Genomic DNA, 26,006 nt, shown 5'->3' with positions numbered 1-26,006 from the left:
CGAGCACGCATGCAAACACTAAGCATAATATCTGGCCTAGATGCACATAAATAAAGCAAAGAACCAATCATGGAGCGGTATACCTTTTGATCGAACTCTTTACCATTGTTGTCGGGACCCAGATGATGTTTGGCTGGCATTGGTGTTGTGAAGCCTTTGCTCTTCAGGAAGTATTTGAGTGTGTCATACCAGGCCCGAGGGGCTTGTTTGAGGCCATACAGTGCCTTGTTGAGCTTGTATACCATGTCAGGATGTTTTGGATCTTCAAACCCCGGCGGTTGTGCAACATACACTTCTTCTTCAATCTTGCCATTGAGAAAGGCACTCTTCACATCCATTTGATATAGAAGTATGTTATGATGATTTGCATAGGCCAGCAATATAGGTATGGCTTCAAGTCTAGCCACAGGAGCAAATGTTTCATCGAAGTCAATGCCTTCCACTTGAGTATATCCTTGAGCAACGAGGCGAGCTTTGTTTCTGACAATTTGACCATGCTCATCTTGCTTGTTGCGGTATATCCATTTGGTTCCTATTATATTGTGCTTCCGTGGATCAAGACGCTTAACCAGTTCCCATACATTGTTCAGCTCAAACTGTTGAAGCTCTTCTTGCATAGCTTGAATCCATTCAGGTTCCATGAAGGCTTCTTCAACTTTCTTGGGTTCTGAAATTGATACGAATGCGAAGTGCCCACAGAAATTTGCCAGCTGAGTTACCCTTGAACGAGTGAGTGGACCGGGTGCATTGATGCTGTCAATTATTCTGTCAATCTGCGCTTCATTGGCAACACGAGGATGTACAGGGCGAAGACTTTGCTCTTGCTGATCTGTGTTGTTGTTGGGAGGAATGTCTTCAGGCTGAGCATTGTCTTCATGTGGATCAGGTGCTGAGATGATAAGTTCTTCTTTAGGATGAGCTTCAGAAGGTATAATCTCTCCAGTTCCCATTAGCTTGATGGATTCACTAGCTGGAACTTCATCTAGCACATTTGGCAGTTGCTCTCTTTGTGAACCATTGGTCTCATAGAACCGCACATCCACTATTTCAACCACTTTGTAATGAAAGAGATTGAAGACTCTGTAAGAGTGCGAATCCTTTCCATATCCAAGCATAAAACTTTCATGTGCTTTTGGTGCAAACTTTGAGGTGTGGTGTGGGTCCTTGATCCAGCACCTTGCGCCAAATACTCTGAAGTAACTGACATTTGGCTTCTTGCCAGTTAGGAGTTCATAATATGTCTTGTTCAGAAGCTTGTGAAGATAGACACGATTGATTTTATGGCATGCAGTGTCAATGGCTTCAGGCCAGAATTTTCTTGGAGTCTTGTATTCATCTAGCATCGTTCTGGCCATCTGAATGAGTGTTCTGTTCTTGCGTTCGACAACGCCATTTTGCTGCGGTGTGTACGGAGCTGAGAATTCATGTGTGATGCCCAAAGTATCAAGATATGTATCAAGGCCAGTGTTCTTGAATTCAGTGCCATTGTCACTTCTGATGTGCTTTATCTTGGCGCCATAATTGTTCATAGCTCGATTGGCGAAGCGTCTGAAGACGTCCTGCACTTCAGTCTTGTAAAGGATTATGTGCACCCAAGTATATCTAGAGTAATCATCAACAATGACAAAGCCATAGAGGCAAGTAGTAGTGGAAAAAGTTGAGTAGTGAGTGGGACCAAAAAGATCCATGTGAAGCAGTTCGAAGGGTCGAGTAGTGGTCATGATTGTCTTCGGGGGATGTTTTGCCCTCGTCATCTTCCCTGCTTCACAGGCACCGCATAAGTGATCTTTCTTGAACTTGACGCCCTCGATGCCTATGACATGCTTCTTCTTTGCAAGGGTGTGGAGGTTCCTCATGCCAGCATGCCCAAGCCTCCGATGCCAAAGCCAGCATTCTGAAGCCTTTGCAAGAATACATACTGCAAGCTGTGGCCCTGCTGAGAAATCTACCACATACAAATCATCTTTCCGATACCCTTCAAACACTAGAGACTTGTCAGATTCCATTAGTACCAGGCAACGATATTTTCCAAATATTACGACCATGTTCAAATCGCAAAGCATTGAGACAGACATTAAGTTGAAGCCAAGGGATTCAACAAGCATGACTTTATCCATGTGTTGATCCTTTGAGATTGCAACTCTACCTAAACCCAATACCTTACTTTTACCAGTGTCAGCAAATGTGATGTGGCTCTTGTCGGATGGACGTAAGGTTGAGTCCATAAGAAGGCTTCTTTTGCCAGTCATGTGATTTGTACACCCACTGTCAATAATCCATTCTGAAGACGCTAGTGTCGTACCCTACAGTGCAGTTAGGGGGATAGGATTCACGAAGAGAATTGTGAAGCAAAAACATTTGACGAACCAGTGGGTTATGAAAACTTAGATCCAGATTAGGACTAATAGGGAGAGTAGCATGCGATTCAGGAACGAAATACATAGTGATGCCATTCGGGCATTTGATCTTGCGCCCTGCAATATTTTTAAGGTCCCCAGCAATAGCGTCAGAAGATTTTGGTTTTCTGCTGGAGACCTTTCCCTGCAAAAGAGAGTTAAGCTTTCTTAACCACCCACATCTTCAAGGGTGGCTTAGAAGCAATAAGTCTAAGTGCAGCATCTGAGAATTTTGGCTTTGGAGCCCTAGCAAACAGTCTAGCAGGTGGACAATAGTACTCATAAGAATAGGCAGAATAGTTCTTGGTCATATGAACATGGCGGTTTGATGAACCGCTCTCATATTCATATGCCTGAGTATGGTTTCCCTGCAAAATATTTGCGTTAGTGCGACTCAGGTGAGTCCTCTGTCTGTATGAAGCCTTTGGACCGTATGAAGCCTTTGGTCTGAGGTTTGTCTTCTTCATGTGAGGTGTCATGAAGACATTCACAGGAAGATTTTCCAGACACGTTTTTGGAACCCAGATCTTCTTCATAGGCGGTCCATTCCTGCAGTTAGTACCAATGTACCTGGCAAACATTTCACCATTCTGATTCTTAAACAGTTTATAGTTTGCATCAAAGGATTCATCAATGATAATGGGGTTAACACAAGTGAAGCCAGATAGATTGGATGGATCTGCTGAGGATTCCTTTGCAGCAACCCATGTGGTTTTGGGGTACTGCTCAGGTTTCCAGTAAGAGCCATCTGCATCTATTTTCCTTACGAACCCAACACCCTCTTTCCTAGGGTTTCGGTTCAGAATCTGCTTCTTGAGGACATCACATAATGTCTGATGTCCTTTGAGACTTTTGTACATCCCTGTTTGAAGCAATGTCTTCAACCTAGCATTCTCATCAGCAATAGCGGTGGTATCCTCAGCAGAGGGGTTAGTTACCACTTCAATAGTTGAAGATATTGCAACAGCAGTAGCAGTGGAACATTCAGCAACAGAAGTAGCATTATCACGCTCAATGCATTTAAGGCATGGTGGTTCAAATCCTTCCTGAGCGGAACTGATCTGTTCGGCGCGAAGTGACTCGTTTTCCTTTTGAAGGTCTTCATGATCCGCTCTCAATTTCTCAAGTTCTTACTTCCTTTGAAGATAATCATAGGAAAGCTTTTCATGAGTTGTTGAGAGAGTATCATGACGATCTTCAAGTTCCTGATACTTAACGTGAAGATTTTTTATGTCTTCAATTAAGGATTCAGATCGAGTCATTTCAGCACCCAACAGATCATCGCTTCTGTCTAACAGTTTTTGAATATGTTCCATGGCCTTTTGTTGTTCAGTTGCAATTTTAGCAAGTGTTTTGTAGCTGGGTTTTGAATCACAATCAGAGTCATCGTCACTAGATGTTTGATAGTGAGTAGTGTGTGTTTTTACCTTGGCACCGCGTGCCATGAAGCAGTAGGTAGGAGTGGAGTCGTCCTTGTCATTTGCATCGGTGTCGGTGATGAAGTCATTGTCTTCAGTGTTGAAGATGGACTTGGCGACGTATGCTGTAGCCAGACTTGCAATGCCAGAATCAGACTCCTCCTCAGACTCCACCTCTGCCTCCTCAGAAGCGGACTCCTCCTCTGAATCCATCTCCTTACCAACAAACGCACGTGCCTTGCCAGATGAGCTCTTCTTGTGTGATGAAGACTTCGAGGAAGACTTGGAAGAAGACTTTGAGTATTTCTTATTCTTCTTGTCGTCAGAGTCATATTCCTTGCTCTTCTTCTTCCTTCTGTTCTCATTGTCCCACTGTGGACACTCAGAGATGAAGTGTCCAGTTTTCTTGTACTTGTGACATGTTTTCTTCTTATAGTCATGAGCAGAAGCTTCATCATTCCTTGAGCTTGATCGTGAAGACTTTCTGAAGCCTTTCTTCTTGGTGAATTTTTGGAACTTCTTCACTAGCATTGCAAGTTCCCTTCCAATGTCTTCAGGATCATCAGAACTGCTGTCAGATTCTTCTTTAGATGAGGAAACAGCTTTTGCCTTCAAGGCACGAGTTCGCCCATAGTTTGGACCGTAGATATCTCTTTTCTCAGAAAGCTGAAACTCATGTGTGTTGAGCCTCTCAAGTATGTCAGACGGAACGAGTGTCTTGAAATCAGGACGTTCTTGAATCATCAGGGCTAGGATGTCAAACGTACTATCAAGTGATCTCAGCAGCGTCTTGACGATTTCATGTTTGGTGATCTCAGTAGCGCCGAGGGCTTGAAGCTCATTTGTGATATCAGTGAGCCGGTCAAATGTGTGCTGGACATTCTCATTGTCAATTCGCTTGAAGCGGTTGAAGAAGTTGCGAACAACACTGATTCTCTGATCTCCCTGGGTTGAGATGCCTTCATTGACCTTGGAGAGCCAGTCCTAGACCAGCTTGGATGTCTTCAAGGCACTCACACGGCCATATTGTCCTTTGGTCAGATGACCACAGATGATATTCTTGGCAGTAGAGTCCAGTTGAGTGAACTTCTTGACATCAGCAGCAGTGACACCTTCTCCAGCCTTGGGAACGCCATTCTCGACGACATAGCATAGGTCGACGTCAATGGCTTTAAGATGCATGCGCATCTTATTCTTCCAGTAGGGATATTCAGTTCCATCGAAGACGGGGCAAGCAGCGGAGACTTTGATTATCCCTGCAGTCGACATAGCTAAAACTCTAGGTGGTTAAACCGAATCACACAGAACAAGGGAGCACCTTGCTCTGATACCAATTGAAAGTGCGTTATATCGACTAGAGGGGGGGTGAATAGGCGATTTTTATGAAAGTCTTCAAAACGTGGAAGTTATGAAGACAAACAGAAGAGATATGCCTATCACTATGCAGTGGAAGTTGGATTACACTAGGCAAGCCATGGTTAAGTATTCAGTAGAGTGAAAGCACAATGACAAATAGCTGCAGTGTAATAAGGATCAGGTAGGAAGAAGTTATGAAGCCAAACAGATCATATAGTCACGTTGTGAAGAAAAAAGATAGAGCAAGCATGCAATGACTTCACAATGAGTAACAGTAAGTAAAAGGAAGTGAAGATGAAACCAGTGACTCGTTGAAGACAATGATTTGTTGGACCAGTTCCAGTTGCTGTGACAACTGTACGTCTGGTTGGAGCGGCTAGGTATTTAAATCTGAGGACACACAGTCCCGGACACCCAGTCCTGAACACGCAGCTCAGGACACCCAGTCCTCACCGTATTCTCCTTGAGCTAAGGTCACACAGACCTCGCCCAATCACTCTGGTAAGTCTTCAAGGTAGACTCCCAAACCTTCACAGACTTCGTTCACCGGCAATCCACAATGTCTCTTGGATGCTCAGAACGCGACGCCTAACCGGCTGGAGGATGCACAGTCCTCAAGTGTAATAAGTCTTCAGATCACTCAGACAAGAAGACTTAAGTGATGCCCAATTCTCTCTGGCTCTGGGTGGTTAGGGCTTTATCCTCGCTCGGAATTCTCTCTCTCAAAGGCTTCGAGGTGGGTTGCTCTCAAACGACAAAAGCCGTGCACTGAAATCTGAGCAGCCAACCGTTTATGGTTGTAGGGGGTGGACTATTTATAGCCACTAGGCAACCCGACCTGATTTGTCCGAAATGACCCTGGGTCACTAAGGAACTGACACGTGTTCCAACGGTCAGATTTCAAACTCACACGACAACTTTACTTGGGCTACAAGTAAAGCTGACTTGTCCGACTCTGGACAAGATTTGCTCTCATAGTCTTCACTCGAAAACATAGGTTTTTAATTAGGCATCACTTCAGTCGTTCTGACTGGTTCTCTTGGACCCCACTTAACAGTACGGTGGTTCCTATGACTCAACACAAATAAAAAAGAACTACGAAAGATCTAAGTCTTCGAGTTCCATAGGCTTCACGTGGTGTCTTCTCTTGTCATAGTCTTCAATGTGAATATCTTCATATACCACCATTGACTTCAATGTCTTCGTACATTTTTAGGGGTCATCTCTGGTAGTAAAACCGAATCAATGAGGGACTTCTACCTGTGTTATCCTGCAATTCTCACAGTCCCTCAACTAGGTTTGTCGTCAATACTCCAAAACCAACTAGGGGTGGCACTAGATGCACTTACAGTTTGATTTATCATCTGCACCACCGACTTGCTGTCTAGCTCCACATGCACTCTCGGTACCTGTCTATCTAACACCATCTGGATCACCTTCCTACACGCAAGGACTTCCACAGCCTCTGGATCGCTGATATGAGGGTAGAACTGACAAGCTCCCACTATATAAGCCCCTTGATCTCTCAACACCGCGCCGCCACCCCCCTTGTCGTTGTGCCGCGATACCCGCCGTCGGCGTTGAGCTTAATCCATCCGTCCTCTAGTGGCTCCCATCTCTGTATCACCACCTGCTCCAGGGCCGTCCTGCTCTTCTCATGCGCTAGTTTCCATTCCGCAATGTGCATCATCACCTCCTTCGCTATTTCCTGTGGTGGCGCCATTCTCTTCCCATCTCTCGCTTCATTTCTCGCTAGCCACAAACTATAGACAGCCTGGATCATGAGTTCCTTTTCCTCGTCAGCCGCTCCGACAAACCAGCCCAATAGCCAAGAGGCCACTGCATTCTGGGAGTGAATCTGGCACGGCGGGATCTCCACCGCTTCTCCCAATTCCGAACACAACGCTTTCCAGACCTGGACTGAATGCTGGCATGTCCAAAAACGATGCACCACCGTCTCCTCTCGTCCACATGCCGCACAAAAAACACCCGGTTTGATCCGACGACGAAACAACTCTGACCCAACAGCTAAACCATTTCGAATAAGGCGCCACATGTGGATCTTGGTTTTCCCCGGAGTACTTGTTTCCCACAATGCCATAAAACCCCTGTTTCTAAACACAGCAGAAGAGGGCTCCGGCTATCCGGACCTCGATTGGTCTATTGACATACGCAGGTGGTAGGCACTCCGAACTGAGAACACACCATTCTTCATCATATTCCAAGCTAAAAAATCATCCTCTCCATGGCCTCCAATTGCAATCTGTTTGATATCAACTGCATCTCCTGGGGTGAACATGGCATCCACCCGTGCTTCATTCCATCCAGCCCCGCCAGGCAGAAGAAGATCTGCCACTTTCGTCACACCCGCCACATATGTTTGTCCCAAAGGCTTCGTACTCCCATCACGTGGTATCCAAGGATCATGATGGATGTTAATTTTTGTTCCACTCCCAATCCTCCATATGAGTCCCTCCCGGAGCAAGTCTCTCCCATGCAGCACACTCCTGAAAGTGTAAGACCCCGACGACGGACATGAAGTCGTGAGAATAGAGTCATCCTTGAAATAACGTGCTTTTAGCACCCTTGCACACAGCGAGTTGGGCTCCTGTAGGATGCGCCAAGCTTGCTTGGCCAGGAGGGCTTGGTTGAACGCCTCCGGGTCACGAAAACCCATGCCACCATTTCTCTTACTAGCACACATTTTCTTCCATGATATCCAATGCACCTTCCGTTCACCATTCATTGCACCCCACCAGAATTTAGAAGAGATAGAAGTCAGGTTCCGGTACATCTTCTTTGAGAGGCGAAAACAACTCATGGTATAGGTTGGTGTCGACTGGAGGCCAGATTTTATAAGGACTTCTCTAGCTGCCTTCGAAAGGCCCTGACCTTTCCATCCACTCACTTTCCCTTTTGAGCTTTCTGTGACATGCTTAAAAACCGTTGGGTAACGTAGCAGAAATTCAAAATTTTCCTACGTGTCACCAAGATCGATCTATGGAGAAACTAGCAACAAGGGGAAGGAGAGTGGATCTACATACCCTTGTAGATCGCTATGCGGAAGCGTTCAAGAGAACGGGGTTGAAGGAGTCGTACTCGTCGTGATCCAAATCACCGGAGATCCTAGTGCCGAACGGACGGCACCTCCGCGTTCAACACACGTACAGCCCGGTGACGTCTCCCATGCCTTGATCCAGCAAGGAGAGAGGGAGAGGTTGACGAAGACTCCATCCAGCAGCAGCACAACGGCGTGGTGGTGGTGGAGGAGCGTGGTACTCCAGCAGGGCTTCGCCAAGCACCGCAAGAGACGAGGAGGAGAGAGGTAGGGCTGCGCCAGGGAGAGATCAAATCGCGTGTCTTGGGCAGCCCAAAACCCCCCACTATTTATAGGAGGAGGGGAGGAGGGTGCGCCCCCTCTAGGGTTCCCACCCCTAGGGGGGCGGCAGCCCTAGATGGGAAAGGGGGGCGGCCAAGAGGGGGAGAGGGGGGCGCGCCCTAGGGTGGGCCTTAGGCCCATCTGTGCCTAGGGTTTCCCCCTTCTCCTCCTAGCTGCGCCTTGGGCCTTGTGGGAGGCGCACCAGCCCACTCAGGGGCTGGTCCCTTACCACTCTTGGCCCATGCAAACCTCCGGGGCTGGTGGCCCCACTTGGTGGACCCCCGGGACCCTCCCGGTGGTCCCGGTACGTTACCGATAAAACCTGAAACTTTTCCGGTGACCAAAACAGGACTTCCCATATATAAATCTTTACCTCCGGACCATTCCGGAACTCCTCGTGACGTCTGGGATCTCATCCGGGACTCCGAACAACATTCGGTAACCATGTATATCTGTTCCTTATAACCCTAGCGTCATCGAACCTTAAGTGTGTAAACCCTACGGGTTCGGGAACCATGCAGACATGACCGAGACGTTCTCCGGTCAATAACCAACAGCGGGATCTGGATACCCATGTTGGTTCCCACATGTTCCACAATGATCTCATCGGATGAACCACGATGTCAAGGATTCGATCAATCCCGTATACAATTCCCTTTGTCTATCGGTATTGTACTTGCCCGAGATTCGATCGTCGGTATCTCGATACCTTGTTCAATCTCGTTATCGGCAAGTCTCTTTTACTCGTTCCGCAACACATCATCCCGTGATCAACTCCTTGGTCACATTGTGCACATTATGATGATGTCCTATCGAGTGGGCCCAGAGATACCTCTCCGTTTACACGGAGTGACAAATCCCAGTCTCGATTCGTGCCAACCCAACAGACACTTTCAGAGATACCTGTAGTGTACCTTTATAGCCACCCAGTTACGTTGTGACGTTTGGCACACCTAAAGTATTCCTACGGTATCCGGGAGTTGCACAATCTCATGGTCTAAGGAAATGATACTTGACATTAGTAAAGCTTTAGCATACGAACTACACGATCTTTGTGCTAGGCTTAGGATTGGGTCTTGTCCATCACATCATTCTCCTAATGATGTGATCCCGTTATCAACGACATCCAATGTCCATGGTCAGGAAACCGTAACCATCTATTGATCAACGAGCTAGTCAACTAGAGGCTTACTAGGGACATGGTGTTGTCTATGTATCCACACATGTAACTGAGTTTCCTATCAATACAATTCTAGCATGGATAATAAACGATTATCATGAACAAGGAAATATAATAATAATCAATTTATTATTGCCTCTAGGGCATATTTCCAACAGTCTCCCACTTGCACTAGAGTCAATAATCTAGTTCACATCGCCATGTGATTAACACTCACAGGTCACATCGCCATGTGACCATCATCCAAAGAGTTTACTAGTGTCACTAAACTAGTTCACATCATCATGTGATTAAGACTCAATGAGTTCTGGGTTTGATCATGTTTTTCTTATGAGAGAGGTTTTAGTCAACGGGTCTGCAACATTCAGATCCGTATGTACTTCGCAAATCTCTAGGTCATATTATAAATGCTGCTTCCACGCTCCACTTGGAGCTATTCCAAATGGTTGCTCCACTATACGTATCCGGTTTGCTACTCAGAGTCATTCGGATAGGTGTTAAAGCTTGCATCGATGTAACCCTTTATGCCGAACTCTTTATCACCTCCATAATCGAGAAACATGTCCTTATTACTCCAAGGACAATTTTGACCGCTATCTAGTGATCCACTCCTGGATCACCTTTGTACCCTCTTGCTAGACATGTGGCATGGCACACATCAGGTGCGGTACTCAGCATGGCATACCGTATAGAGCCTATGACAAAAGCATAGGGGACGACATTCGTCCTTTCTCTTTCTTCTGCGGTGGTCGAGCTTTAAGTCTTAACTTCATACCTTACAACTCAGGCAAGAACTCCTTCCTTGACTGATCCATCTTGAACACCTTCAAGATCATGTCAAGGTATGTGCTCATTTGAAAGTACCATTTAGCGTTTTTTTATCTATCCTCATAGATCTAGATGCTCAATGTTCAAGTAGCCTAATCTAGGTTTTCTATTGAAAAACACTTTTCAAATAACCCTATATGCTTTCCAGAAATTATACATCATTTCTGATCCACAATATGTCAACAACATATACTCATCAGAAATTCTATAGTGCTCCCACTCACTTCTTTGGAAATACAAGTTTCTCATAAACTTTGTATAAACCCAAAATCTTTGATCATCTCATCAAAGCGCACATTCCAACTCCGAGATGCTTAATCCAGTCCTTAGAAGGATTGCTGGAGTTAGCATACCTTTTAGCATCCTTAGGATCGACAAAACCTTTCTGATTGTATCGCATACAACCTTTCCTTACGAAAACTGGTTTTGACATCCATCTGCCAGATTACATAAATCCAGCTAATGCTAGCATGATTCCGACGGACTTAAGCATTGCTACGGATGAGAAGATCTCATCGTAGTCAACTCCTTGAACTTGTGAAAAACTCTTCGCCACAAGTCGAGCTTCATAGACGGTGACATTACCGTCTACGTCCGTCTTCTTCTTAAAGATCCATTTATCTCAATGGCTTGCCGATCATTGGGCAAGTCCACCAAAGTCCATGCTTTGTTCTGATACATGGATCCTATCTCGGATTTCATGGCTTCTAACCATTTGTCGGAATTCAGGCCCACCATCGCTTCTCCATAGCTCGTAGGTTCATTGTTGTCTAGCAGCATGACTTCCAAGACAGGATTACGTACCACTCTGGAGTAGTACGCACCCTTGTCATCCCACGAGGTTTGGTAGTGACTTGATCCGAAGTCTCATGATCAATATCATAAGCTTCCACTTCAATTGGCGTGGGTGCCACAGGAACAACTTCCTGTGCCCTGCCACACACTAGTTGAAGAGACGGTTCAATAACCTCATCAAGCCTCCACCATCCTCCCACTCAATTCTTTCGAGAGAAACTTTTCCTCGAGAAAGGACCCGATTCTAGAAACAATCCCTTATTGCTTTCGAATCTGAGATAGGAGGTATACCCAACTATTTTGGGTGTCCTATGAAGATGCATTTATCCGCTTTGGGTTCGAGCTTATCAGCCTGAAATTTTTTCACATAAGCGTCGCAGCCCCAAACTTTTAAGAAATGACAGCTTAGGTTTCTCTAAACCATAGTTCATACGGTGTCATCTCATCGGAATTACGTGGTGCCCTATTTAAAGTGAATGCGGTTGTCTCTAATGCCTAACCCATAAACTATCGTGGTAATTCGATAAGAGACATCATGGTATGCATCATATCCAATAGGGTGCAGTTATGATGTTCGAACACACCATCACACTATGGTGTTCCAGGCTGTATTAGTTGTGAAACAATTTCCACAATGTCTTAATTCTGTGCCAAACTCGTAATTCAGATATTCATCTCTATGATCATATTATAGATCTTTTATCCTCTTGTCACGACGATCTTTTAACTTCACCCTGAAATTACTTGAACCTTTCAATAATTCAGACTCGTGATTCATCAAGTAAATATACTCAACATCTACTCAAATCATCTGTGAAGTAAGAACATAACGATATCCACTACACACCTCAGCACTCATTGGACTGCAGACATCAAAATGTATTACTTCCAACAAGTTGCTTTCTAGTTCCATTTTACTGAAAACGAGGCTTTCAGTCATCTTGCCCATGTGGTATGATTTGCATGTCTCAAGTGATTCGAAATCAAGTGAGTCCAAACGGTCCACTTGCATGGAGTTTTTTCATGCATATACACCAATAGACATGGTTCGCATGTCTCAAACTTTTCAAAAATGAGTGAGCCCAAAGATCCATCAACATGGAGCTTCCTCATGCGTTTTATACCGATATGACTTACGTGGCAGTGCCACAAGTAGGTGGTACTATCATTACTATCTTATATCTTTTGGCATGAACATGTGTATCACTACGATCGAGATTCAATAAACCATTCATTTTAGGTGCAAGACCATTGAAGGTATTATTCAAATAAACAGAGTAACCATTATTCTCCTTAAATGAATAACCGTATTGCGATAGACATAATCCAATCATGTCTATGCTCAACGCAAACACCAATCTTGATGGTAGAGGGAGCGTACGATATTTGATCAACCTTGGAAATACTTCCAACACATATCGTCATCTCACCTTTTAGCTAGTCTCTGTTTATTTCGTAGCTTTTATTTTGAGTTACTAACACTTAGTAACCGAACCGGTATCTAATACCCTAGTGCTACTAGGAGTACTAGTAAAGTACACATTAACACAATGTATATCCAATATACTTCTACCGACCTTGCCGGCCTTCTCATCTACCAAGTATCTAGGGTAGTTCTGCTCCAGTGGCTGTTCCCCTTATTACAGAAGCACTTAGTCTCGGGTTTGGGTTCAACCTTGGGTTTCTTCACTAGAGCAGCAGCTGAATTGCCGTTTCATGAAGTATCCCTTCTTGCCCTTGCCTTTCTTGAAACTAGTGGTTTCACCAACCATCAACAATTGATGCTCCTTCTTGATTTCTACTTATGTGGTGTCAAACATCACGAATATCTCAAGGATCATCATATATGTTCCCGATATATTATAGTTCATCACGAAGCTCTAGCAGCTTGGTGGTAATGACTTCGGAGAAACATCACTATCTCATCTGGAAGATCAACTCCCACTCGATTCAAATGATTGTTGTACTCAGACAATCTGAGCACAAGCTCAACAATTGAGCTTTTCTCCCTTAGTTTGCAGGCTAAGAAAATTGTCGGAGGTCTTATACCTCTTGACGTGGGCACGAGCCTGAAATCCCAATTTCAGCCCTCGAAACATCTCATATGTTTCGCGACGTTTCAAAACGTCTTCGGTGCCTTAACTCTAAACCGTTTAACTGAACTATCACGTAGTTATCAAAATGTGTATGTCAGATGTTCGCAACATCCACAGACGACGTTCGAGGTTCAGCACACTGACCGGTGCATTAAGGACATAAGCCTTCTATGAAGCAATGAGGACAATCCTCAGTTTACGGACCTAGTCCGCATAATTGCTACTATCATCTTTCAACTAAATTTTCTCTAGGAACATATCTAAACAGTAGAACTGAAGCGCGAGCTACGACATAATTTGCGAAGATCTTTTGACTATGTTCAGGATAATTAAGTTCATCTTATGAACTCCCACTCAGATAGACATCCCTCTAGTCATCTAAGTGATTACATGATCCGAGTCAACTAGGCCGTGTCCGATCATCACGTGAGACGGACTAGTCATCATCGGTGAACATCTTCATGTTGATCGTATCTGCCATACGACTCATGCTCGACCTTTCGGTCTCTTGTGTTCCGAGGCCATGTCTGTACATGCTAGGCTCGTCAAGTCAACCTAAGTGTTTCGCGTGCGTAAATCTGTCTTACACCCGTTGTATGTGAACGTTAGAATCTATCACACCCGATCATCACGTGGTGCTTCGAAACAACGAACTGTCGCAACGGTGCACAGTTAGGGGGAACACTTTCTTGAAATTATTATGAGGGATCATCTTATTTACTACCGTCGTTCTAAGTAAACAAGATGCAAAAACATGATAAACATCACATGCAATCAAATAATAGTGACATGATATGGCCAATATCATATAGCTCCTTTGATCTCCATCTTGGGGCTCCATGATCATCTTGTCACCGGCATGACACCATGATCTCCATCATCATGATCTCCATCATCGTGTCTCCATGAAGTTGCTTGCCAACTATTACTTCTACTACTATGGCTACTGGTTAGCAATAAAGTAAAATAATTACATGGCGTTGTTCAATGACACGCAGGTCATACAATAAATAAAGACAACTCCTATGGCTCCTGCCGGTTGTCATACTCAGCGACATGCAAGTCGTGATTCCTATTACAAGAACATGATCAATCTCATGTTGGGGAACGCAGTAATTTCAAAAAAATTCCTACGCACACGCAAGATCACGGTGATGCATAGCAACGAGAGGGGAGAGTGTTATCTACGTACCCTCGTAGATCGCAACAGAAGCGTTGACGCAACATAGAGGAAGTAGTCGTACAGCTCGATGACGCTCCCCGGGCTCCGATCCAACAAAGCTTCGGGGATGAGTTCCGTCAGCACAACGGCGCGGTGACGATGATGATGTACTACCGACGCAGGGCTTCGCCTAAGCACTACAAAGATATGATCGAGGTGGAATATGGTGGCAGGGGGCACCGCACACGGCTAAGGAACGATCACGTGGATCAACCTGTGTGTCTAGGGGTGCCCCCCTGCCCCCGTATATAAAGGAGAAAGGGGAGGAGGCCGGCCGGCCAGGTGTGGCGCGCCAAGGAGGAGTCCTCCTCCTAGTAGGAGTAGGACTCCTACTAGGAGGGGGAAAGAGGTGGAGAGGGAGAAGGAAAGGGGGGGCGCCGCCCCCCTCTCCTAGTCCATTTCGGACCAGGGAGGAGGTGGCGCGTGGCCCACCTCTGGCAGCCCCTCTCTCTCTCCACTAAAGCCCATATGGCCCATTACTTCTCCCGGTAGGGTTCCGGTAACCCTCCGGCTCTCCGGTTTTCTCCAAAATCACGCGGAACACTTCCGGTGTCCGAATATAGTCGTCCAATATATCAATCTTTATGTCTCAACCATTTCGAGACTCCTCGTCATGTCCGTGATCACATCCGGGACTCTGAACTAACTTCGGTACATCAAAATGCATAAACTCATAATAACTGTCATCGTAACGTTAAGCGTGCGGACCCTACGGTTCGAGAACAATGTAGACATGACTGAGACACATCTCCGGTCAATAACCAATAGCGGGACCTGGATGCCCATATTGGCTCCTACATATTCTACGAAGATCTTTATCGGTCAGACCGTATAACAACATACGTTGTTCCCTTTGTCATCGGTATGTTACTTGCCCGAGATTCAATCGTTGGTATCCAATACCTAGTTCAATCTCGTTACCGGCAAGTCTCTTTACTCGTTCCGTAATACATCATCTCACAACTAACTTATTAGTTGCAATGCTTGCAAGGCTTATGTGATGTGCATTACCGAGAGGGCCTAGAGATACCTCTCCGACAATCGGAGTGACAAATCCTATTCTCGAAATACGCCAACCCAACATCTACCATTGGAGACACCTGTAGAGCTCCTTTATAATCGCCCAGTTACGTTGTGACGTTTGGTAGCACACAAAGTGTTCCTCCGGTAAACGGGAGTTGCATAATCTCATAGTCATAGGAACATGTATAAGTCATGAAGAAAGCAATAGCAACATACTAAACGATCGGGTGCGAAGCTAACGGAATGGGTCATGTAAATCAGATCATTCAACTAACGATGTGACCTCGTTAACCAAATAACAACACTTTGTTCATGCTTAGGAAACATAACCATCTTTGATTAACGAGCTAGTCAATTAGAGGCATACTAGTGACACTTAGTTTGTCTATGTATTCACACATGTATTATATTTCCGGTTAATACAATTCTAGCATGAATAATAAACATTTATCATGATATAAGGAAATAAATAATAACTTTATTATTGCCTCTAGGGCATATTTCCTTCAGTCTCCCACTTGCACTAGAGTCAATAATCTAGATTACACAGTAATGATTCTAACACCCATGGAGCCTTGGTGCTGATCATGTTTTGCTCGTGGAAGAGGCTTAGTCAACGGGTCTGCAACATTCAGATCCGTATGTATCTTGCAAATCTCTATGTCTCCCACCTGGACTAGATCCCGGATGGAATTGAAGTGTCTCTTGATGTGCTTGGTTCTCTTGTGAAATCTGGATTCCTTTGCCAAGGCAATTGCACCAGTATTGTCACAAAATATTTTCATTGGACCCGATGCACTAGGTATTACACCTAGATCGGATATGAACTCCTTCATCCAGACTCCTTCGTTCGCTGCTTCCGAAGCAGCTATGTACTCCGCTTCACATGTAGATCCCGCTACGACGCTTTGTTTAGAACTGCACCAACTAACAACTCCACTGTTTAATGTAAACACGTATCCGGTTTGCGATTTAGAATCGTCCGGATCAGTGTCAAAGCTTGCATCAACGTAACCGTTTACAATGAGCTCTTTGTCACCTCCATATACGAGAAACATATCCTTAGTCCTTTTCAGGTATTTCAGGATGTTCTTGACCGCTGTCCAGTGATCCACTCCTGGATTACTTTGGTACCTCCCTGCTAAGCTTATAGCAAGGCACACATCAGGTCTGGTACACAGCATTGCATACATGATAGAGCCTATGGCTGAAGCATAGGGAACATCTTTCATTTTCTCTCTATCTTCTGCAGTGGTCGGGCATTGAGTCTGACTCAACTTCACACCTTGTAACACAGGCAAGAACCCTTTCTTTGCTTGATCCATTTTGAACTTTTTCAAAATCTTGTCAAGGTATGTGCTTTGCGAAAGTCCAATTAAGCGTTTTGATCTATCTCTATAGATCTTTATGCCTAATATGTAAGCAGCTTCACCGAGGTCTTTCATCGAAAAACTCTTATTCAAGTATCCCTTTATGCTATCCAGAAATTCTATATCATTTCCGATCAGTAATATGTCATCCACATATAATATCAGAAATGCTACAGAGCTCCCACTCACTTTCTTGTAAATACAGGCTTCTCCGAAAGTCTGTATAAAACCAAATGCTTTGATCACACTATCAAAGCGTTTATTCCAACTCCGAGAGGCTTGCACCAGTCCATAAATGGATCGCTGGAGCTTGCACACTTTGTTAGCTCCCTTTGGATCGACAAAACCTTCCGGTTGCATCATATACAACTCTTCTTCCAGAAATCCATTCAGGAATGCAGTTTTGACATCCATCTGCCAAATTTCATAATCATAAAATGCGGCAATTGCTAACATGATTCGGACAGACTTAAGCATCGCTACGGGTGAGAAGGTCTCATCGTAGTCAACCCCTTGAACTTGTCGAAAACCTTTTGCGACAAGTCGAGCTTTGTAGACAGTAATATTACCGTCTGTGTCAGTCTTCTTCTTGAAGATCCATTTATTCTCAATTGCTTGCCGATCATCGGGCAAGTCAACCAAAGTCCATACTTTGTTCTCATACATGGATCCCATCTCAGATTTCATGGCTTCAAGCCATTTTGCGGAATCTAGGCTCACCATCACTTCTTCATAGTTCGTAGGTTCATCATGATCTAGTAGCATGACTTCCAGAACTGGATTACCGTACCACTCTGGCGCGGATCTCACTCTGGTTGATCTACGAGGTTCAGTAGTATCTTGTCCTGAAGTTTCATGATCATTATCATCAACTTCCTCACTTGTTGGTGTAGGTGTCGCAGAAACAGTTTTCTGTGATGTACTACTTTCCAATAAGGGAGCAGGTACAGTTACCTCGTCAAGTTCTACTTTCCTCCCACTCACTTCTTTCGAGAGAAACTCCTTCTCCAGAAAGTTTCCGAATTTAGCAACAAAAGTCTTGCCTTCGGATCTGTGATAGAAGGTGTATCCAATAGTTTCCTTTGGATATCCTATGAAGACACATTTCTCCGATTTGGGTTCGAGCTTATCAGGTTGAAGCTTTTTTCACATAAGCATCGCAGCCCCAAACTTTCAGAAATGACAACTTTGGTTTCTTGCCAAACCACAGTTCATAAGGCGTCGTCTCAACGGATTTTGATGGTGCCCTATTTAACGTGAATGCGGCCGTCTCTAGAGCGTATCCCCAAAACGATAGCGGTAAATCAGTAAGAGACATCATGGATCGCATCATATCTAGTAAAGTACGATTACGACGTTCGGACACACCATTACGCTGTGGTGTTCCGGGTGGCGTGAGTTGCGAAACTATTCCACAATTTTACAAATGTACACCAAACTCGTAACTCAAATATTCTCCTCCACGATCAGATCGTAGGAACTTTATTTTCTTGTTACGATGATTTTCAACTTCACTCTGAAATTCTTTGAACTTTTCAAATGTTTCAGACTTATGTTTCATTAAGTAGATATACCCATATCTTCTTAAATCATCTGTGAAGGTGAGAAAATAACGATATCCGCCACGAGCCTCAACATTCATCGGACCACATACATCTGTATGTATGATTTCCAATAAATCTGTTGCTCTCTCCATAGTACCGGAGAACGGTGTTTTAGTCATCTTGCCCATGAGGCACGGTTCGCAAGTACCAAGTGATTCATAATCAAGTGGTTCCAAAAGTCCATCAGTATGGAGTTTCTTCATGCGCTTTACACCGATATGACCTAAACGGCAGTGCCACAAATAAGTTGCACTATCATTATCAACTCTGCATCTTTTGGCTTCTACATTATGAATATGTGTATCACTACTATCGAGATTCAATAAGAATAGACCACTCTTCAAGGGTGCATGACCATAAAAGATATTACTCATATAAATAGAACAACCATTATTCTCTGATTTAAATGAATAACCGTCTCGCATTAAACAAGATCCAGATATAATGTTCATCCTCAACGCTGGCACCAAATAACAATTATTTAGGTCTAATACTAATCCCGAAGGTAGATGTAGAGGTAGCGTGCCGACCGCGATCACATCGACTTTGGAACCGTTTCCCACGCGCATCGTCACCTCGTCCTTAGCCAATCTTCGCTTAATTCGTAGTCCCTGTTTCGAGTTGCAAATATTAGCAACAGAACCAGTATCAAATACCCAGGTGCTACTGCGAGCATTAGTAAGGTACACATCAATAACATGTATATCACATATACCTTTGTTCACCTTGCCATCCTTCTTATCCGCCAAATACTTGGGGCAGTTCCGCTTCCAGTGACCAGTCTGCTTGCAGTAGAAGCACTCAGTTTCAGGCTTAGGTCCAGACTTGGGTTTCTTCTCTTGAGTAGCAACTTGCTTGCCGTTCTTTTTGAAGTTCCCCTTCTTCTTCCATTTGCCCTTTTTATTGAAACTAGTGGTTTTGTTAACCATCAACACTTGATGCTCCTTTTTGATTTCTACCTCCGCAGCTTTCAGCATTGCGAAGAGCTCGGGAATAGTATTGTTCATCCCTTGCATATTATAGTTCATCACAAAGCTCTTGTAGCTTGGTGGCAGTGATTGGAGAATTCTGTCAATGACGCAATCATCTGGAAGATTAACTCCCAATTGAATCAAGTGATTATTATACCCCAGACATTTTGAGTATATGCTCACTGACAGAACTGTTCTCCTCCATCTTGCAGCTATAGAACTTATTGGAGACTTCATATCTCTCAATCCGGGCATTTGCTTGAAATATTAACTTCAACTCCTGGAACATCTCATATGCTCCATGACGTTCAAAACGTCGTTGAAGTCCCGATTCTAAGCCGTAAAGCATGGCACACTGAACTATCGAGTAGTCATCAGCTTTGCTCTGCCAGACGTTCATAACATCTGGTGTTGCTCCAGCAGCAGGCCTGGCACCCAGCGGTGCTTCCAGGACGTAATTCTTCTGTGCAGCAATGAGGATAATCCTCAAGTTACGAACCCAGTCCGTGTAATTTCTACCATCATCTTTCAACTTTGCTTTCTCAAGGAATGCATTAAAATTCAACGGAACAACAGCACGAGCCATCTATCTACAATCAAACATAAACAAGCAAGATACTATCAGGTACTAAGTTCATGATAAATTTAAGTTCAATTAATCAAATTACTTAAGAACTCCCACTTAGATAGACATCCCTCTAATCTTCTAAGTGATCACGTGATCCAAATCAACTAAACCATGTCCGATCATCACGTGAGATGGAGTAGTTTCATTGGTGAACATCACTATGTTGATCATATCTACTATATGATTCACGCTCGACCTTTCAGTCTCCGTGTTCCGAGGCCATATCTGTATATGCTTGGCTCGTCAAGTATAACCTGAGTATTCCGCGTGTGCAACTGTTTTGCACCCGTTGTATTTGAACGTAGAGCCTATCACACCCGATCATCACGTGGTGTCTCAGCACGAAGAACTTTCGCAACGGTGCATACTCAGGGAGCACACTTCTTGATAATTTAGTGAGAGATCATCTTATAATGCTACCGTCAATCAAAGCAAGATAAGATGCATAAAGGATAAACATCACATGCAATCATTATAAGTGATATGATATGGCCATCATCATCTTGTGCTTGTGATCTCCATCTCCGAAGCACCGTCGTGATCACCATCGTCACCGGTGCGACACCTTGATCTCCATCGTAGCATCGTTGTCGTCTCGCCAATCTTATGCTTCCATGACTATCGCTACCGCTTAGTGATAAAGTAAAGCATTACATCGCGATTGCATTGCATACAATAAAGCGACAACCATATGGCTCCTGCCAGTTGCCGATAACTCGGTTACAAAACATGATCATCTCATACAATAAAATTTAGCATCATGTCTTGACCATATCACATCACAACATGCCCTGCAAAAACAAGTTAGACGTCCTCTACTTTGTTATTGCAAGTTTTACGTGGCTGCTACGGGCTTAAGCAAGAACCAATCTCACCTATGCATCAAAACCACAACGATAGTTTGTCAATTTGACTCCGTTTTAACCTTCGCAAGGACCGGGCGTAGCCACACTCGGTTCAACTAAAGTTGGAGAAACAGTCACCCGCAAGTCACCTTTGTGCAAAGCACGTCGGGGAAACCGGTCTCGCGTAAGTGTACACGTAATGTCGGTCCGGGCCGCTTCATCCAACAATACCGCCGAACCAAAGTATGACATGCTGGTAGGCAGTATGACTTATATCGCCCACAACTCACTTGTGTTCTACTCGTGCATATAACATCAAACCATAAAACCTAGGCTCGGATGCCACTGTTGGGGAACGCAGTAATTTCAAAAAAAATTCCTACGCACACGCAAGATCATGGTGATGCATAGCAACGAGAGGGGAGAGTGTTATCTACGTACCCTCGTAGATCGCAACGGAAGCGTTGACGCAACGTAGAGGAAGTAGTCGTACGTCTTCCCGATCCGACCGATCCAAGCACCGTTACTCCGGCACCTCCGAGTTCTTAGCACACGTACAGCTCGATGACGCTCCCCGGGCTCCGATCCAGCAAAGCTTCGGGGATGAGTTCCGTCAGCACAACGGCGTGGTGACGATGATGATGTACTACCGACGCAGGGCTTCGCCTAAGCACTACAACGATATGATCGAGGTGGAATATGGCGGCAGGGGGCACCGCACACGGCTAAGGAACGATCACATGGATCAACTTGTGTGTCTAGGGGTGCCCCCCTGCCCCCGTATATAAAGGAGCAAGGGGAGGAGGCCGGCCGGCCAGGTGTGGCGCGCCAAGGAGGAGTCCTCCTCCTAGTAGGAGTAGGACTCCTACTAGGAGGGGGAAAGAGGTGGAGAGGGAGAAAGAAAGGGGGGGCGCCGCCCCCCTCTCCTAGTCCAATTCGGACCAGGGAGGAGGTGGCACGCGGCCCACCTCTGGCAGCCTCTCTCTCTCCACTAAAGCCCATATGGCCCATTACTTCTCCCGGTAGGGTTCCGGTAACCCTCCGGCTCTCCGGTTTTCTCCGAAATCACCCGGAACACTTCCGGTGTCCGATCCGTCCAATATATCAATCTTTATGTCTCGACCATTTCGAGACTCCTCGTCATGTCCGTGATCACATCCGGGACTCCGAACTAACTTCGGTACATCAAAATGCATAAACTCATAATAACTGTCATCGTAACATTAAGCGTGCGGACCCTACGGTTCGAGAACAATGTAGACATGACTGAGACACATCTCCGGTCAATAACCAATAGCGGGACCTGGATGCCCATATTGGCTCCTACATATTCTACGAAGATCTTTATCGGTCAGACCGCATAACAACATACGTTGTTCCCTTTGTCATCGGTATGTTACTTGCCCGAGATTCGATCGTCGGTATCCAATACCTAGTTCAATCTCGTTACCGGCAAGTCTCTTTACTCGTTCCGTAATACATCATCTCACAACTAACTTATTAGTTGCAATGCTTGCAAGGCTTATGTGATGTGCATTACCGAGAGGGCCTAGAGATACCTCTCCGACAATCGGAGTGACAAATCCTATTCTCGAAATACGCCAACCCAACATCTACCATTGGAGACACCTGTAGAGCTCCTTTATAATCACCCAGTTACGTTGTGACGTTTGGTAGCACACAAAGTGTTCCTCCGGTAAACGGGAGTTGCATAATCTCATAGTCATAGGAACATGTATAAGTCATGAAGAAAGCAATAGCAACATACTAAACGATCGGGTGCTAAGCTAATGGAATGGGTCATGTCAATCAGATCATTCAACTAATTATGTGACCTCGTTAATCAAATAACAACACTTTGTTCATGGTTAGGAAACATAACCATCTTTGATTAACGAGCTAGTCAATTAGAGGCATACTAGTGACACTTAGTTTGTCTATGTATTCACACATGTATTATGTTTCCGGTTAATACAATTCTAGCATGAATAATAAACATTTATCATGATATAAGGAAATAAATAATAACTTTATTATTGCCTCTAGGGCATATTTCCTTCATCTCATACATCACATATATCATTCATCACATCCTTTTGGCCATATCACATCACATGGCATACCCTGCAAAAACAAGTTAGACGTCCTCTAATTGTTGTTTGCATGTTTTACGTGGCTGCTATGGGTTTCTAGCAAGAACGTTTCTTACCTACGCAAAACCACGACGTGATATGCCAATTGCTATTTACCCTTCATAAGGACCCTTTTCATCGAATCCGTTCCGACTAAAGTGGGAGAGACAGACACCCGCTAGCCACCTTATGCAACTAGTGCATGTCAGTCGGTGGAACCAGTCTCACGTAAGAGTACGTGTAAGGTCAGTCCGGGCCGCTTCATCCCACAATACCGTCGAAACAAGATTGGACTAGTAACAGTAAGCATATTGAACAAAATCAACGCCCACAACTACTTTGTGTTCTACTCGTGCATAGAATCTACGCAATAGACCTAGCTCATGATGCCACTGTTGGGAAACGTAGCAGAAATTCAAAATTTTCCTACGTGTCACCAAGATCGATCTGTGGAGAAACTAGCAACAAGGGGAAGGAGAGTGGATCTACATACCCTTGTAGATCGCTATGCGGAAGCGTTCAAGAGAACGGGGTTGAAGGAGTCGTACTCGTCATGATCCAAATCACCGGAGATCCTAGTGCCGAACGGACGGCACCTCCGCGTTCAACACACGTACAGCCCAGTGACGTCTCCCATACCTTGATCCAGCAAGGAGAGAGGGAGAGGTTGAGGAAGACTCCATCCAGTAGCAGCACAACGGCATGGTGGTGGTGGAGGAGCGTGGTACTCCAGCAGGGCTTCGCCAAGCACCGCAAGAGACGAGGAGGAGAGAGGTAGGGCTGCGCCAGGGAGAGATCAAATCGCGTGTCTTGGGCAGCCCAAAAACCCCACTATTTATAGGAGGAGGGGAGGAGGGTGCGCCCCCTCTAGGGTTCCCACCCCTAGGGGGGGCGGCAGCCCTAGATGGGAAAGGGGGGCGGCCAAGAGGGGGGGAGGGGGGCGCGCCCTAGGGTGGGCCTTAGGCCCATCTGTGCCTAGGGTTTCCCCCTTCTCCTCCTAGCTGCGCCTTGGGCCTTGTGGGAGGCGCACCAGCCCACTCAGGGGCTGGTCCCTTACCACTCTTGGCCCATGCAAACCTCCGGGGCTGGTGGCCCCACTTGGTGGACCCCCGGGACCCTCCCGGTGGTCCCGGTACGTTACCGATAAAACCTGAAACTTTTCCGGTGACCAAAACAGGACTTCCCATATATAAATCTTTACCTCCGGACCATTCCGGAACTCCTCGTGACGTCTGGGATCTCATCCGGGACTCCGAACAACATTCGGTAACCATGTATATCTGTTCCTTATAACCCTAGCGTCATCGAACCTTAAGTGTGTAGACCCTACGGGTTCGGGAACCATGCAGACATGACCGAGACGTTCTCCGGTCAATAACCAACAGCGGGATCTGGATACCCATGTTGGTTCCCACATGTTCCACGATGATCTCATCGGATGAACCACGATGTCGAGGATTCGATCAATCCCGTATACAATTCCCTTTGTCTATCGGTATTGTACTTGCCCGAGATTCGATCGTCGGTATCTCGATACCTTGTTCAATCTCGTTACCGGCAAGTCTCTTTTACTCGTTCCGCAACACATCATCCCGTGATCAACTCCTTGGTCACATTGTGCACATTATGATGATGTCCTACCGAGTGGGCCCAGAGATACCTCTCCGTTTACACGGAGTGACAAATCCCAGTCTCGATTCGTGCCAACCCAACAGACACTTTCGGAGATACCTGTAGTGTACCTTTATAGCCACCCAGTTACGTTGTGACGTTTGGCACACCCAAAGTATTCCTACGGTATCCGGGAGTTGCACAATCTCATGGTCTAAGGAAATGATACTTGACATTAGTAAAGCTTTAGCATACGAACTACACGATCTTTGTGCTAGGCTTAGGATTGGGTCTTGTCCATCACATCATTCTCCTAATGATGTGATCCCGTTATCAACGACATCCAATGTCCATGGTCAGGAAACCGTAACCATCTATTGATCAACGAGCTAGTCAACTAGAGGCTTACTAGGGACATGGTGTTGTCTATGTATCCACACATGTAACTGAGTTTCCTATCAATACAATTCTAGCATGGATAATAAACGATTATCATGAACAAGGAAATATAATAATAATCAATTTATTATTGCCTCTAGGGCATATTTCCAACAAAAACCCCATCTTTTGATCTTCCAACCAGTGTTGGAAGGCCAAGGTATCTCTCACTAAGGGCTTCAGATTGTATGCCACAAATATTTTTGACTTGTGTCTTGGTTTGCTCCGTGCATCCCTTCCCAAAGAAAATAGAAGACTTTTGCAAGTTAATTTTTTGTCCAGAAGCTTTTTCATACTTGATCAAAATCTCTCTCAAAGTCTCCATATTTTCCTTTGTCCCTTCCAGAAACACAATGCTATCATTTGCAAATAGGAGATGTGTTATATGGGGGCCAGTGCTCCCAAACGACACACCTTTCAACTTTTTGTCCTCCTTGGCTTTCTTGAGAAGAGCAGAGAAACCCTCAACACAAAATAAAAATAAGTATGGTGAAAGCGGGTCACCCTGCCTGAGCCCTCGTGTTGGCTTGAATCTTCTCGATAGACCACCATTTAACTTGACAGCAACCAAAGCAAGGATGGATTCGCCTGCGGAAACATCATCATCGTGAGTCAGACAATTCTTCCCTGGTTGCACTGCTGAACTCTGAAATGTTAGTGGGCAGTGGCCCTGCTATTTGATATACCAGCAGCTTGTATTTTGTTCATCGTACA

At 45.1% G+C, this 26,006-nt stretch overlaps 1 protein-coding gene across 1 annotated transcript; it reads right to left on the bottom strand.

The window, feature by feature from the left end:
- Positions 1-6,695: 6,695 nt before the first annotated feature.
- On the bottom strand, positions 6,696-7,226 carry LOC147967155 (uncharacterized). Its single transcript, XM_087531058.1, has one exon. The coding sequence runs from the start codon at positions 7,224-7,226 to the stop codon at positions 6,696-6,698; it is 531 nt and encodes a 176-aa protein (XP_087387184.1).
- Between the last annotated feature and the right edge of the window lie 18,780 nt (positions 7,227-26,006).

Source organism: Triticum urartu, chromosome 6A, assembly GCF_056163025.1.
Source record: "Triticum urartu cultivar PI428250 chromosome 6A, HENAU_Tu73, whole genome shotgun sequence".
Lineage (NCBI taxonomy): Eukaryota > Viridiplantae > Streptophyta > Magnoliopsida > Poales > Poaceae > Triticum > Triticum urartu.
Note: the sequence above shows the minus strand (reverse complement) of the source record. Positions and strands in the feature narration are given on the sequence as shown.